Source organism: Glarea lozoyensis, assembly GCF_000409485.1.
Source record: "Glarea lozoyensis ATCC 20868 chromosome Unknown GLAREA4, whole genome shotgun sequence".
NCBI lineage: Eukaryota > Fungi > Ascomycota > Leotiomycetes > Helotiales > Helotiaceae > Glarea > Glarea lozoyensis.
The window spans coordinates 1,091,586-1,105,606 of record NW_007360999.1 but is presented as its reverse complement, the minus strand read 5'-3'; the positions used below and the strand labels follow the sequence as shown (position 1 = coordinate 1,105,606).

At 48.0% G+C, this 14,021-nt stretch overlaps 6 protein-coding genes across 6 annotated transcripts; 2 read left to right on the top strand and 4 right to left on the bottom strand.

Moving 5' to 3' along the window:
* Positions 1–429: 429 nt before the first annotated feature.
* Positions 430–1,290, top strand: GLAREA_09723 (D-aminoacid aminotransferase-like PLP-dependent enzyme; the record flags this gene model as incomplete). Its single annotated transcript, XM_008086319.1, has 1 exon — positions 430–1,290. The coding sequence occupies one exon, from the start codon at positions 430–432 to the stop codon at positions 1,288–1,290; it is 861 nt and encodes a 286-aa protein (XP_008084510.1).
* Positions 1,291–1,516: 226 nt separating this feature from the next.
* GLAREA_09722 (alpha/beta-Hydrolase) lies at positions 1,517–3,397 on the bottom strand (the record flags this gene model as incomplete). Its single annotated transcript, XM_008086318.1, has 5 exons — positions 1,517–2,500; positions 2,549–2,767; positions 2,817–2,856; positions 2,906–3,152; positions 3,208–3,397. The coding sequence occupies 5 exons, from the start codon at positions 3,395–3,397 to the stop codon at positions 1,517–1,519; spliced, it is 1,680 nt and encodes a 559-aa protein (XP_008084509.1).
* Positions 3,398–4,664: 1,267 nt separating this feature from the next.
* On the bottom strand, positions 4,665–5,598 carry GLAREA_09721 (uncharacterized protein; the record flags this gene model as incomplete). The annotated part of the gene is made up of 4 exons (XM_008086317.1): positions 4,665–4,855; positions 4,927–5,145; positions 5,200–5,289; positions 5,349–5,598. The coding sequence occupies 4 exons, from the start codon at positions 5,596–5,598 to the stop codon at positions 4,665–4,667; spliced, it is 750 nt and encodes a 249-aa protein (XP_008084508.1).
* A 203-nt stretch (positions 5,599–5,801) lies between these two features.
* GLAREA_09720 (Release factor) lies at positions 5,802–6,962 on the bottom strand (the record flags this gene model as incomplete). The annotated part of the gene is made up of 1 exon (XM_008086316.1): positions 5,802–6,962. One exon carries the CDS (start codon positions 6,960–6,962, stop codon positions 5,802–5,804), a length of 1,161 nt encoding a protein of 386 aa, XP_008084507.1.
* A 540-nt stretch (positions 6,963–7,502) lies between these two features.
* GLAREA_09719 (N-terminal nucleophile aminohydrolases (Ntn hydrolases)) lies at positions 7,503–9,486 on the top strand (the record flags this gene model as incomplete). The annotated part of the gene is made up of 4 exons (XM_008086315.1): positions 7,503–7,667; positions 7,717–7,735; positions 7,782–8,131; positions 8,182–9,486. 4 exons carry the CDS (start codon positions 7,503–7,505, stop codon positions 9,484–9,486), a joined length of 1,839 nt encoding a protein of 612 aa, XP_008084506.1.
* Positions 9,487–9,949: 463 nt separating this feature from the next.
* Positions 9,950–13,187, bottom strand: GLAREA_09718 (Nucleotide-diphospho-sugar transferase; the record flags this gene model as incomplete). Its single annotated transcript, XM_008086314.1, has 4 exons — positions 9,950–10,664; positions 10,716–12,595; positions 12,659–12,885; positions 13,169–13,187. 4 exons carry the CDS (start codon positions 13,185–13,187, stop codon positions 9,950–9,952), a joined length of 2,841 nt encoding a protein of 946 aa, XP_008084505.1.
* Positions 13,188–14,021: the final 834 nt, after the last annotated feature.

Sequence of the window (14,021 nt, the reverse complement as noted above, 5' to 3'; positions counted from 1 at the left end):
TTGTCAAGTAACTCGTCGTTGATAGCAATAACCACATATTCGAAGGACTTTGATTATCCCGCTGCACTTTGAGAGCGTGTCTCAACTGTTTTTAAGTATTGGTTCAGCTAGTATTTTAGCACTATTTCCCGCGCTGTAAATAAGGTTCCTAGGATTTCGCTGTTTCTATCATCCGTTCGTTTACTATCTCTTTTTTATTACTTCAGCCCTTATGATGCTGCTATGAGGAACAAGCAATACTTTCTAGTCTCAGCCACTTGAAATTTTTTTTTGATTGCCTCTAAACTCCTTCTCCTGGATACAAACCACTTGTCAAAACCATCTTTCATTTTCCCGAGTTATGACTCACTACAAGAGACTACCACTTTCTCATTTTCAACCAGAGTTTCAGCAAATACTAACAATTCCCAGTCCACCTCCCACGACACCATGTCAGACCCATCACCACCCTTCCAACTCTTCACCTCCCTCCGCTACGACCCCCTCCTCCTCACCAGCCCCCAAAACCTCACACACTACTCCCCCCCAACCACAACCCCATCCCCCTTCTACATGCTCCCCCTCCACCGCGACCGTCTCCTCCTAGCAGCAACACATTTCTCCTGGCCCCTCGCCATAACCCTCCTCACCGGTCCCAGCGGCCTCACCACCCTTACCAACTTCCTAACCACCTCCCTCCCCACCACCTCCCCCACCCCCCTCAAACTCAAAATCCTGCTCTCGGAATCCGGCATCCTAACCCTCGAAACCACCCCCGTCCCCAGCGTATCTCTAGAAACCCTCTTCCCAACCCGTCTCCCGCCTCCAGAACCCATCCGCCTCAAAGATATCCCGCAAGTCTCCCCCCTCACAGGCGGCGTCCTCACCTCAAGCACCCTCCACGGCGACCCTCCCACCACAAACCCATTCATCTGCACTCCCGACCCCCAACGCACGACGCCCTCCTCCTATAGTTCCTACAAAACCACATCCCGCGCCATCTACGACGACGCACGCACCCGCATCAACCTCCTTGACTACACTTCCCGGCGGGAAGTCCTCCTCGTTTCGACGACCGGGGAGATCATGGAAGGGAGTCTGACGAGTCCCTTTTTCTGGCGGGATGGTGCTTGGGTTACGCCGAGCACGGAGAGTGGAGGACAGATTGGGACGACGCGACGGTGGGCGTTGGAACGGGGGTTGTGTGAGGAAGGGGTGGTGAGGGTGGAGAGTTTGGTGGAGGGAGAGGAGTGTTGGTTGGGGAATGGAGTTAGGGGGTTTCAGTGGGGGAAGATTAAGCTGGAGGTGTGATTTGGGAAGTGATCGGGTGGGTGGTTAAGTAGGGGGAGTAGAGATGTAGAAAGGTATAGGTGAGAGCTTAGGCCTGGGAAGATGTGAAGGGGCTAGACGAGCAGAAGTGATGCTCTGTGATGCTTGTAGGAGAAGAATGCAAAGGCGGATCCAACAATCATGTACGCGAGTTTCCCATTTAACAAAAACATTATTCATTACACATATCCAACGATACGATCTCCATCTAAAGCACCGCCATCCCCTCCATCCCCGCAAACCTCTTCACAGGCGGCGCCGTCCCATTCCCCGCCGTCACATTCGGCTGCGGAAACGGCTGCGTCGTAAACGGGCTCATACTACTCAAACTCTCCACCCTCCCCAACAAAAACTCCAAATGTCTATACGCCGCACTCGGCGCATACTGCGGAATCATATGACCACTCAAATCAACACTAACCCACGTCAGTCCCCTCTCCGTATGCGTCGTTCCCAGCACCCCCGACGCAGCGAGCGTAGATAGACTCGGATCATCGTGATACGGCACGTAGAACGGATCAGAGGGTTTACTCTGGAAGCCCTGCGCGCCGTTCCACGTCATATTCTGGATCATAAGCAGCGTGCCGTTGGAGATGAGTACAAAATCGAGGTCGCCGTGGCCGATTATGGTGCGTTTACTGCGTTCGATTACGCCGGGGAGGACGGAGAGGCCGGAGGGGAGAGAGGTGTCGGTGTTATTGATGAAGACGTCTGTGTTGGTGCATTCGGCCCATTCGATTAAGGGCGCGTTGATGGCTTTTTGTACGTCCGTTCGGTTGAAATAGATGGATGCGCCGGCGGGGAGGTAGTCGAAGGAGCCTGGGAAGCCGAGGACGTCCCAGAGGACGGGACAGGTGGTTGCTACTTGGTAGATGTCCCAGCAGGGGTTTACATAGAAGATTTCGTTGTAAATTAGGTCGAAGATGTCGCAATCGGGTGTAGTTACATTTTCCTCGTCTGTGCCAGGAAGTTTGACGGGAAGTGGTCCAGGGGGTGGAAATGTGAAGTATTTCTCGTTGAATTCGGTGTAGCCACATGAGTCTGTCATGTTCTGGAGAACGGCTCTGAAGCTGTCATTGAATGGATGTAAACCGTCCCAGTAGTTGATGAAATCCATGGCTGGAAGTTGGCGTTGAACTACGTCCGTGGAGGTAGAAGGGTCATAGATCATGGTACCTTCAAGGTTGTGATACTAAGTCATGATTAGTTTTATTCGCAGCTACTATGAGGATGATTTTACCGTGGTATCATTTTTGTTCAACATGGCATCTGCAATGTATGGAACATAAAAACCAGCATAAGACTCGCCAGTGATGTAAACCTTTCGGCCCTGCAGGGCAAAAGTATTGACGAAATTCTCCCAGAATCCTAGGAATTGTGCAGCAACGTCTGCCTCGCTGGTAGCTGTTGGGACTCCTTGCGAGAATCCAGTACCAACGGGCTGTTCTACCCACACAACCTGATAATTTGATTAGCTTCGTCTCAAATCCAGAAGAAAACATTCTTACATTTGTCAAGTTAACCCAGGTATATGGATTTGGAACTGGTCTATGATTATTTAGCATTTTACAATCAGCAATGGTCAGGTGGTTCATACTTATATGTCCCGTACTGCCAAGTAAAAGGTCCATTCTCTTGCAAAAGCCCCTCAAGCGATGAGCACCCAGGTCCACCATTAAGCCAAATCAAAATCTCATCACTGGCTTCCGTGTTTTCCGATGGGAAAAACCAAAAGTACAACTGCCTCGACTCATTGGCGGCTTTCGAGATTGGCATCAACCCAGCATAACTCTCGCCAATATCAAAGTCGACCTCTGGGATTGCGGTTCCATTGACCGAGTATTCTAAGTTTTGTGAGCTAGGTTCTTCAAATGGCTACTTTCGTAATTGATTTCTTACTTTGAGTCGAATTAGTAAGATACTGGGAAGTATCACGACGATTGAAGCTGGATTTTGGTAAAGACTGTTTTCTAGCTTGCGGGCGGATTTTGTCTTCCAATCCAACGTGCTTTAGACTCCTACCGGAATGGCCCGCAGCGGAGACACCAAGTGCGACTGCCAGAGCAGTAACGCAGGTTGAGAGACGCATCGTGAAGGTTCAATTGACGAAAGATGCTCGAAACACGAAATCACTACTCCGAGGATAAAAGTAGTTATGGGAATCAATTGAAAAAAAACTCAAGAAAAGCAGTCAACCCCGGGGACCCAAAAGTTTCCCCAGCTCGATGACGAAGAGGGGAGGGGACAGGCCCGCTCCCGACCTCTCCTCTGCAGCCATGATCGGCCAAACCTGGTATCACTCTACCGCTGAAGACCGTTGGGCGACAGCCAGAAGATGCTTAACTTGAATTGGGTAGCGTTCCGATGGGACCTTGCAGCACTTATCCGTAGAGTGTTGAGCTCGCGTCCAGCCATTCGTACAGAGCTGTCTCCTGCAGAATGTACGACGACATTGGTGACCGCCACTCTGGTGCTATGGTCGATATTGTGGCGGCCGGTAAAAGCTTGCTTGTGCTCCCGAGTCCGATGAGGAAGATAAGATATGGGAAGAAATGGGAGATGTAGATTTAATTCGTAAGTGTTTGATAAAAAGGAGAGGGGTTGTGTTGTGAAGCGGTGGGGCGATTGCTTGCGAGAAGCTTTGCCAAGGTACGGAGGCAGAAAGCTTGAACTCATCAGCCGGGAGCATATTTACAAAATATTTTCAATAACTGCTTAATGCTGTCATAAAGCACAAAATTTATTCTTTACCTTGAAATTAGAGACATGTATGAGATAGAGATAAGAGGTTATGGATACGAATGGTATAGGCACATACAGTATGACAAACAGAAAAGCTCTACCTTCCCAATCCGGTTATCCTTTCGAACCTAATCGCTTTAGTACTCCGGTGTGGTCATGGAAAGCCTTCGGAAGGATCTTTTTTGTGAAACACACTTTGCCTATCAAAGTTCTGACGATATTTTATCTGTGTTGTAAAAACGCTCTCGAAGTTGTCGTCCAAATGTCTCAGATGACGAACATGTGGCGTACGCCACGATCTCAAAAGATGGAAGATCTCTGTCTTCTCGAAATCAGACGGAATATGAGTTGAGAATGATAAATTGACCGATCGTTGTTTGATTACACCGGTGGAAACAAGAAGAACTCGCCGACGACTTGTCGTTAAAATGAACAAAACAAAGGGGGCGAAAAATTACATATATTAATGGTTCGACTAATTCGATACAATTTGTATATATCCCCTATGATTTGCAGTAAATATGAGATGTTTACACCGAATGATAATTCGACTTAACACTTGATTCTCTAGTCGGATATTTACAGCCATTAAGCTTGTCCTCTCCTCGCTACCTTCAAAACAATATCCCAGTCTTATCATCAAACCTCTTCTCAATCAACACCTTCTGGATAGCCCCCCAATCCCGACACCGATGCGTAGCATTTCCCCCATTAAAGCCATACCTCCTCTCACTTCCATCCGGATTAAACTCAATCTCAGCATGATCAAGCGTCGTATCACCCGCACAAAGAACTGCTTGTCTCACTAACCCACTCCCATCAGCATCACCCCTTAAACCAAGACCCGATGTTAAATAGATAGGATAGTTTGCTTACAATAATCAATACAATGATACTCATGTCCCTCCCCGGCAAAGCGAGATTTCGATCCCTTCTCATAGTAGATGATCACATTTCTTAACACGGCGAGACAATGGAGTTGGTGCGTCATGGATACGGAATACAATTCTGCGTCTTCAGGATCGTTTTCGATTTTTTTGCTCCGTGGCATGGCGTATTTACGTGGGTGAGGGACGCGTATGAAGCCAGCTCCCACTTTGTACAATCAGAATTCGGAGCTTGTTGAAAGAAAGGGGCTATATAACTTACATGGCATCAACTCATCCCACATTTGCTCAGTCCCCGGTGCGCTGCTTTCATAGCCGCTTGGGAATTTGAACATCACGTCTTTTTTGGGTACTGTGATTCTCAACTAGTGCTTGGTGAATATTCAATACTGGACGATATGTAGGACTTACTAGAACCAATAAAAGTTTGCGGGTCGAGAAGTCCATCGCCTCTGTCCCTCTGATGATCATGATGATAGGATTCCCATGTTTGGCCAACCCTCATACCAACAGTAAAAGCTATAAGAGTTAGGGCGAGAAGACAGAGTGATATGCACATGGAAGTGGGCGTTATAGTGAAGTTGCGTCGTGGTTGATATGTCGTCCTTGAGTCTTTCTCATTTTCACCACCAGGAACAGGTGCATAGTCCTGACTCGACATAGTGAGATTTTTTACATCGAATTGCTCTCGATGACATCGAGTCAAGCAGGATGTGATGTTCTGGCTTCACGATTTTTGTTGTATTTATCCATGGCGGCTGAACGAAACTATGTATGGTAGTCGAACGCCATCACGTGTAGACTTTTATTTTCATCGACTGTGAAGCAAGAGTATTGACGTAGAAAAAGTGTGAGAGGTATTCTTTATTTCTTTTTATTAGGTAGAGGTGCTTTACTTGCCTCCTGCTCTTCAGCTAACAAGGCCTGCATCTCCTGTTCTCCCATCCATGCTTTGACGCTGTCGATAACTTTATCTAACTCAGGACCTCCTTCCATAACATCATCAAGATTGTGTACATTGATCCCACTACGGTGATCTGAGACGCGTTGTTGCCCCCAATTATAGGTTCGAATTTTGTTCTCTCTGCCCATCTTCGCAACACCAATGACACCACGTCTAATACTGGAGACTTCCGCTTCTCTCGCTTCTCTTTTAGCTTGAGCAATCTTCGAGCGCAGCAACTGCCATGCCTTTTCTCGATTTTTGTGTTGTGATCGCGAATCTTGCATTGCGACAACTGTATTGGTTGGGATATGCGTGAGCCGAACAGCAGAATCTGTGGTGTTGACGTGTTGGCCACCCGCTCCTCTAGAACGATAAACATCTGTCTTAACATCCGCCGCGTTTACGTAGTAATCACTCTCTGGATCATTCATGTCCGCCTGTGATACGTCTGTTTCGCTGCTGCCGGTTGCTGGTAGACTTGGAAGTACCAACACACTGGCAGCACTCGTATGTGTTCGTCCCGATTTCTCCGTCGCAGGTACACGCTGGACGCGATGTACACCAGCTTCGCTCCGTAGTTCCCCATAGGCGCCGCTCGCTTCAATTTCCAGGATAGCTTCCGCCAGAGGAGCTTCACCATTATCACCCGATTCTCCATCAGCAGTATCATATTTCATCAGTGACACCCTGTAACCTCTCCGCGCACAAAATGCTCGGTACATTCTCAATAAATCCCCAGCAAATATAGCAGCTTCTCCACCACCTGCGCCAGGTCTGATTTCCATCAAGCATGGCATGTCCTCGAATGGATGTTTTGGTATAAGAGACTTCGACAAACTCTGGGATAGCGTTTCCAATTGCAATTGAGTCGCATTCATATCTTCCGTAGCCAGTTCTCGTAGCTCATCGTCCGTTGTTGGATCTTGAAGAAGCGCATGTAGCTCCTCCATTGCGGATTCGCTTTCCTCCCATGCTCGCAACGCGGTGGTGACATTTTTCAGTTCGCCAATTCGTTTCGAGATCTTTGCATCGAAGGTTTCCGCAGTCTCTTCGGTTAGCCGATCGTGCTCTTTCGCCATGTTACGCGCTCGTTCGAGCAGCACCGGTGAAAAGGAGCCATGGCTTGCTAGACATGATGTGAGTTAAAACGCCATTGAAGAGGCATTGGTGCTTACTGGTACTTGCAAACCGTGTGATACGCACTCTACCGGGTTTCGAAAGAATATTGGCACATCTTCTGCATACCCAAGGAGCTCCGAACATTCTTACTTGAGAAAATCAATAAATAAGTCGCATGAGACTTCATACTCCTCACATGAGCTTTCCCCTGTAATTTTGTACACCGCCTTGATTCTGCCGCTTGGCCGCTTCTTGCCGCGGCCAGTCCAGATGATGATCGACTTGAATGACAAACAACCCCTCGATGTGCCGAATTCGGTCATAGACCCCTCCACTGGAATGTTTGTATTCCCTTGAATCTTCTTTTTCATTTCTCTTTTTCCAATTTTATTTCATGCCAGTCCTGTTATTTCATTTTCCCAGATACCAAGCTCGCAATCTCGTACTCCTGAAGATATACAAGCTCCCGCTCTTGAGTTACAGATAACCCTTTTCTCACAATGCCTCTCAATCTGAAATCTGTTTTTCCGGCGTCGGATCCGGAATTCCAATCTTTTCCTAGCAGAAGAAGTGTTGTACATAGCACGGAGGGTATGGTCGCTTGCACACAACCGCTAGCTGCAAGATGTGGTCTTAAAGTTTTAGATGCTGGTGGAAATGCAGCTGTAAGTAATTATACATCCCACCCTTGATGTTTTACACTGAACAGTACAGGACGCGGCTGTGGCTGTTGGTATGTAGAATTCTGGCCTACTGTTACTATTCTAATGACGAGGTAGCTGCTGGCCTGAATTTAACAGAGCCTACCTCAACCGGCATTGGTGGTGATATGTTTTGTCTTTACTATGATGCCAAAACGAAAAAGATAGAAGCTATGAATGGGTCCGGGAGATCTGGTATGAAGTGCACGCTTGAAAACATACGAAAAGATCTTGGAATGAAAGATGGTGACGAGGGAAAGCTTCCACTCCGTAGTGTTCATGCAGTCACCGTACCAGGCGCTGCTGCTGGATGGGTCGACACGGTTGAAAGATTTGGTAGCGGTAAAGTGACCATGGAACAGATCCTGACACCTGCTATTGAGCTTGCAGAGAGAGGGTTTCCTGTGTCTGAACTATCGTCTACAATGGTAAGCGGGACATACTGTCCAAAAAGAGTAAAGTACTAACAAGTGTATAGTGGCGGTCTAGTGAGGCTGAATTGAAGCAAGCATCACCCAACTACTCGGAACTTTGCAAAGAAGACTCCAGTGCGCCAGATGGCTGGAGAGGGCCAAATCCTGGGGAAATCATCAAAAACCCCAACTTGGCTAGTACTTTCCGAGCTCTCGCCAAAGACGGCAAAAAGGGGTTCTACACCGGTAGGATTGCTGAAGAAATCATCAAGGCCACCAGTGACAGGGGAGGATTTCTTGAACTTAGTGATCTACAAAAACACTTAGAAGCAGGAAGTGAGCCAGTGGAACCCATTTCATACGTATGGAAAGGTCAAGGTTATAGCGAAACGAAGACCAGCTTCATCGATGGCATATCAGGTCAAGGAAGCAACGAAGACGATCACGGCGTAGAAATTTGGGAACATCCACCAAACGGCCAAGGAATAGTAGCACTCATGGCCCTCGGAATCCTCGAAGCCCTAGAAGAAGACGGCAAGATCCCCAAATTCACACAAGACCAACACAACTCCCCCGAATATCTCCACGCCATCATCGAATCCCTCCGCATCGCCTTCGCCGACGCAAGCTGGTGGATAGCCGACCCCTCCCACTCCCGCGTCCCCTCCTCAGAATTAACATCCAAACCGTACCTCTCCCAACGAGCCAAACTCTTCAACCCCCTCAAAGCCTCCCCGCAAATCTACGACCGCGGCTCCCCAGCCCACAACCACAGCGACACCGTCTACTTCGCCGTAACCGACAAGCACGGCAACGCCATCTCCTTCATAAACTCCAACTTCCACTCCTTCGGCTCCGGCATCGTGCCCAAAGGGTGCGGTTTCGTCCTCCAAAACCGTGGCGGAAATTTCCAACTCATACCCGGCCACCCCAATGCCATCGCCCCCGGAAAGAGACCGTACCATACCATTATCCCGGCCATGATCACCAATAAACACGACGGCTCGCTACACTCCGTCTACGGTGTTATGGGCGGCTTCATGCAGCCGCAGGGCCACGTGCAAGTCCTGCTTAACATGCTCGCCTTCAAATACAACCCGCAAGCGGCGCTTGACGCGCCTAGGTTCTGTATCGGCGCCGAACACATGCCTGGGGATAATTTCGCTAGGAAGGTGTTTCTTGAGGAGGGGATTAGTGAGGAGACGTGTGAGCGGTTGAAGGAGATGGGTCATGAGGCGGAGATTGTGACGGGGTATGCGAGGGGCGTGTTTGGGCGGGGGCAGGTTATTAGGAGTCATTTTGAGGATGGGGTTATGGTTTATTCGGCGGGGAGTGATCCTAGGGGGGATGGGGCTGCGTTTCCTGGGTAGATTTTGGTTTTGGTTTCGGTTTGGGAGAGGCGTGTGGGTGTGGTGTGATGAATCTGAGGAATTCGATGTAGTGTGTTCAGAATGGGAGTGAGAAACCTTAACCGAAGTAGAATGGACTTCAAAGTTGATGTATCTTGAAATCGGGGTATATTTCTCCTCAGCTACCTCTCTATAACCTAACCCGCATCCTCGACCAACTACATCCTAAGCCGAAACCACCAACTCATCCCTAATCCCATCCCATCAAATAAATCAGGTATAAGCACATCAAAAAACAAAGATGCCCTTCCCAAATTAAAAAACCCAACACCCGAACCCCTTGAAGCCCCAAGAACTGAAAAAATGGAGACAATATACACAAAACCAAAATAAACTAGCAAGCAACGCTTCAGAATGCAGATTACCAATGCAATATGCTCCTCATCCGAAAACGTACAAATATACAAATCCACCTGTCTCATGATTAGACACCTCTAAACATACGAACGATCAAGAACCACATCGCGCCGATGAATTTGAATAATGATAGTCCGGCTACTGACCATAGAACGACAGCCATGTAGATGTTACTCGTGGTATCATCGTCCAATTCAACCGTGTCCGATTCTTTGGTACCCAGTCGTGACAGACCACCGGTATTGAGAACGACGGCTGCGAGCGAGAAATTGCAGACAAGCCAGAAGATGACGACGCGGGAACGGAAACCCTTGTAGTAATCCTCTTGAATCTCGTCGGCTCCACGTTCGCGTTTCTCTGGTGGTGCCTTGGAGACGATCTTGCGCATTTCGGCTTCGTATTGAGTGTTGAGATCTCCATCGTCGGTTGGGATGTTGACGTCGACTTTTCCGCCTGGTTTGGTGGACACAACGCCAAGCTTTTCGGCTTTGTCGTCTCCTTTTGTTCCCCATGTGATATCGTGGGTATTGCAGAAGGCATAAACGTTGAGAATGTTTATGTAGGTTGGTGTGAGGAGGAGATATTGAAGGAAAGATGTAAACATGTGCCACGGGTCGAAGAACAAGAATGACACAACGAACCATAGCAGGTATGTTGATGCCAAGGAAATAATCAAGGTGTAGAATATTTGGTTCTTGAAAATGTCGGCTACGGCGAATCCGGTCTTCGTCTGCTCCTGAATTGACCTGACCGTTATGAAAACGGAGGCAAACATCAAATAGCTATCGAGGTTAGCAACTCATAATTAAAACATGGATTGATGTAAAACTTACCACATGATAATAGCCCAGAAATAAACCATGGCCATGTATGCTCTGTTTGATCCTTGAGGCCTATTTCCCAATGCGAGGACAAAACAAGTAAGAAGCGTAAAGAGGTACAGCCATTCAAACACAACCCCAAGGACTTTCCCCACAGTACCCAGAAGATTATCGCCACCCAGGGATGTTGTCAATATATGGAATACCAAGAAAAAGTTGCCGAGTTGAAACCATGCAAAGATCATGTTGATTGTCTGAAATATGAATTCAACCAAGAACATAATTTTCCGCATGAAGCTGTGGTCGCTACGAAAAATCTCGTAGAAATGAGCGAGAGCATAGACTGCCGCGAAGAAACTACCGTTGAGCCATCTTCGTCGTTGTAAAATCAGTTCCGCCATTTGATCGGGCACATCGGTTTCTCCAGTTGCTGATTTGACGTATTGAAGAATCCAGTGACAGTTCCTTTTGGACACAAGCTCGAAACACAAAATACGATCCTCGGCCAGATACATGTTGGCAGTGAAGATACCGGCATTGGCACCGTGCATCTTTTCACCAGCAAAGTACTTTTCCAAGGGACCATTTCCAGCCTTGTCGTTTTGCAACGCGACATAACGATATGCCGAGAAAGCTCCAGGTAAGACCGAGATGAATCCAAAAGCCGATTCGAGAGGTTTATCCAAGATATTACTCATTTTGTATTCGAAATTCTGCGTCGCGACCAAAGGATTGATCAAGTTCTTACCTCCAGTACCCAACATAGCTTTGATTTCACCACATGCTCCGGCGCACATAGGTTCCAAATCGAAAGCCTTCCACAAGTGGTAAATTGAGTCCTTCCCAGGCTTAGTACCGGCATCGATAAGAACACAGATGTTTGGATCGAGAACACGCCCAAAAGCTTGGAAGAACCATCTGTGCGAGTTGATCTTTTTCTGATTCTTCTCCTTCAAGCAGAATAGAATTTGTACTGGTTGTTGCTTAGGACGAAGCTCCACCACTTCCTTTTTCACGGCTATTCCAACCTGGGTAGTATATTCGTAAATATGTGCCGTGACATCTTTGCCGTTAACTTTCTGCTTTGCAATTCCATCTTGGTAAACACCCAATCCTGCCAAAACGGCTCTGGTCCTTGGGTTGATCTTAGCACGACCATCGCTAACAACGCACACGACAATCTTCTTCCAAGCGTCTTTGCCCCAGGTTTTACTATCTTTCCGTGAACACATGTATTCGATATTTTTGAAAACACCGCTCATTGTACGGGCGAATAAAACGTCATCTTCGTTGTACATAGTGACTACGATAAAAAGCTCCGTATGTCGGGGCTTCGCAAAGAGTCTCTGTCTCAACGTGAAGCGCTCTTCGAAGAACTCGCTGGGATCGCACGTTGCCGCAGAATATCTCATGTGAGTAAATTCGTCTCGTTCAGGTGGCTCGGCATGAGGAACCATGTTTAACAACTTTGGTGGAATCGGACAGTCCAGTACAAGATTTCCGTTGAACAACTGTACCTCTTTTACTGTCTTCCATCTCCGCAACCCTGGGCCGGGTGTGGGCGTAAGAGGGGGGTCTGCAGCAGGTCCATCGTAATCTTTGTACTCATTTTCTAGAGTATGCGGGTCTGGCCCATATGATGTATCTGACTGCAGTATAGGTCTGTGATCATCATCGTGGTCGTAGTAGCCTGCCTCATGCTGCTGGCCAGGAAAAGGCTGCATTGGATGCTCATCTGGTGACGGTTGATATGGTGGTTGATAGTAAGCATCGTGATGCTGTTGGGGATTTATGGCGTAGTCTTGTTGGTAGTTATGGCTTTGATCCAAGGGATGGCTTTGATCATATTCTTCATTATGCCCATATGAATTACCGATATTTTCCACCGAGTACTGCATTCAACCCATTAGTATATAAGATCTATGCGATGAAGCAGATTCCCAAATAGTTCTTACCGTAGGTTGTACCTGCAACCGATCACTGGGTGTACCATATCGTCCTGGACCCATAGGGATCTCGAGGTTGTGCGCGCCAGGAGCAGGAGCATTAGAAGCTCCACCATACGGAGAGGGATCTTCTAGTTGATAGCCATGCATTCGAGGATCGCCTGGCGAAGGAGTTCGGTTTGGGCGAGTGTTCGCCATATCGTAGGAGTCTTCGTGGTGACCGAAGCCAGGACGGTCTGTTTGGGGGTATTGTTAGTTACTGTAACTCAACAGTAGACAAGTTGCGATTTGCGCAAAGCAGAAGCGAGTTCCAAATGTATAAGCAGACGAGCTTCAAGTCATTCACTGCTCCCTACGAGTCTTCTTCTTCACTGCGCCGCTTCGCACATTCAATCCTTTCTGGACGTGAGTGCGCTGATGCACAAAGAGAGGGCTCAGTGAACTCGAATAGCCTTGGACAGGGGATGGCAGATGTGGGTGACGCAGTAGTGAATATATAAGTGAGACTGGCACACGTACCTAGACGATTATATGACATGGTTTGAGATGTCCCTGAGAAGAGTGAGGGGTGGTGCTGCTACTTGTTGGTTTGAGGGGCCAAAGGCAGGAATGCGATGGTGAAAGGGGAAACACGCGATTCGTCGATGCGTTTGTCCTCGTCTGGTAGGTATGCTTTGATGTTCTGCTTTGCGCCCAACTCGGCCAACAATACTCGAGGCGGTATTTCTCGGCTCTGACTTTGTTGGTCTTTGCGACAGGACACGGCTGCAGTTGAGGACAAAGTAACGGAAAAGGGGACGTTCTGATCTCGAGGAGTGGTCCCGAGATGGTGGTGTTTCAAAATATTTCGCGGCAGAAGACAACAAGGGTTCCCACAGTGACTTGGATGCCAAGAAGGAGCTTGCGTTTCAATGCGGAGAAGAGCACAAGCCAATCAGCGCCCACATGTGGGGCATGACGTGCAGGGCAAGCGGCGGATGTTCTCGTGACTTGGTGGTGATTGGGTTTGGATGCAGTTGTATTCGGAATGGTATGCAACAATTTATTTGTACAGCTGGATCAAAGAAAAGCTGTGATGAGTATTGTATACGGCTTGTGAATTTGGAGCAAACAAACATCGTTTCCGCCCAAGATCCGTATCAGTTCGTACAGTAAGTGCGATACGGGACTATCCTGGTGTCAAACGGGCACCATTATTCCGGCTAACGGCCATTACGCCTCAGCGGCACTCTTCGGTATTCAGAGCTATGAATTTAAAAATAGCATCAACTTCTTCACTGTTTTCCACCTTCACATCGCCGTCCGCCACCAACGACACGAATCACCCTTCGAGACACTAGCCACACTTTGCCAGTCAGCACGAAAGAGCCAA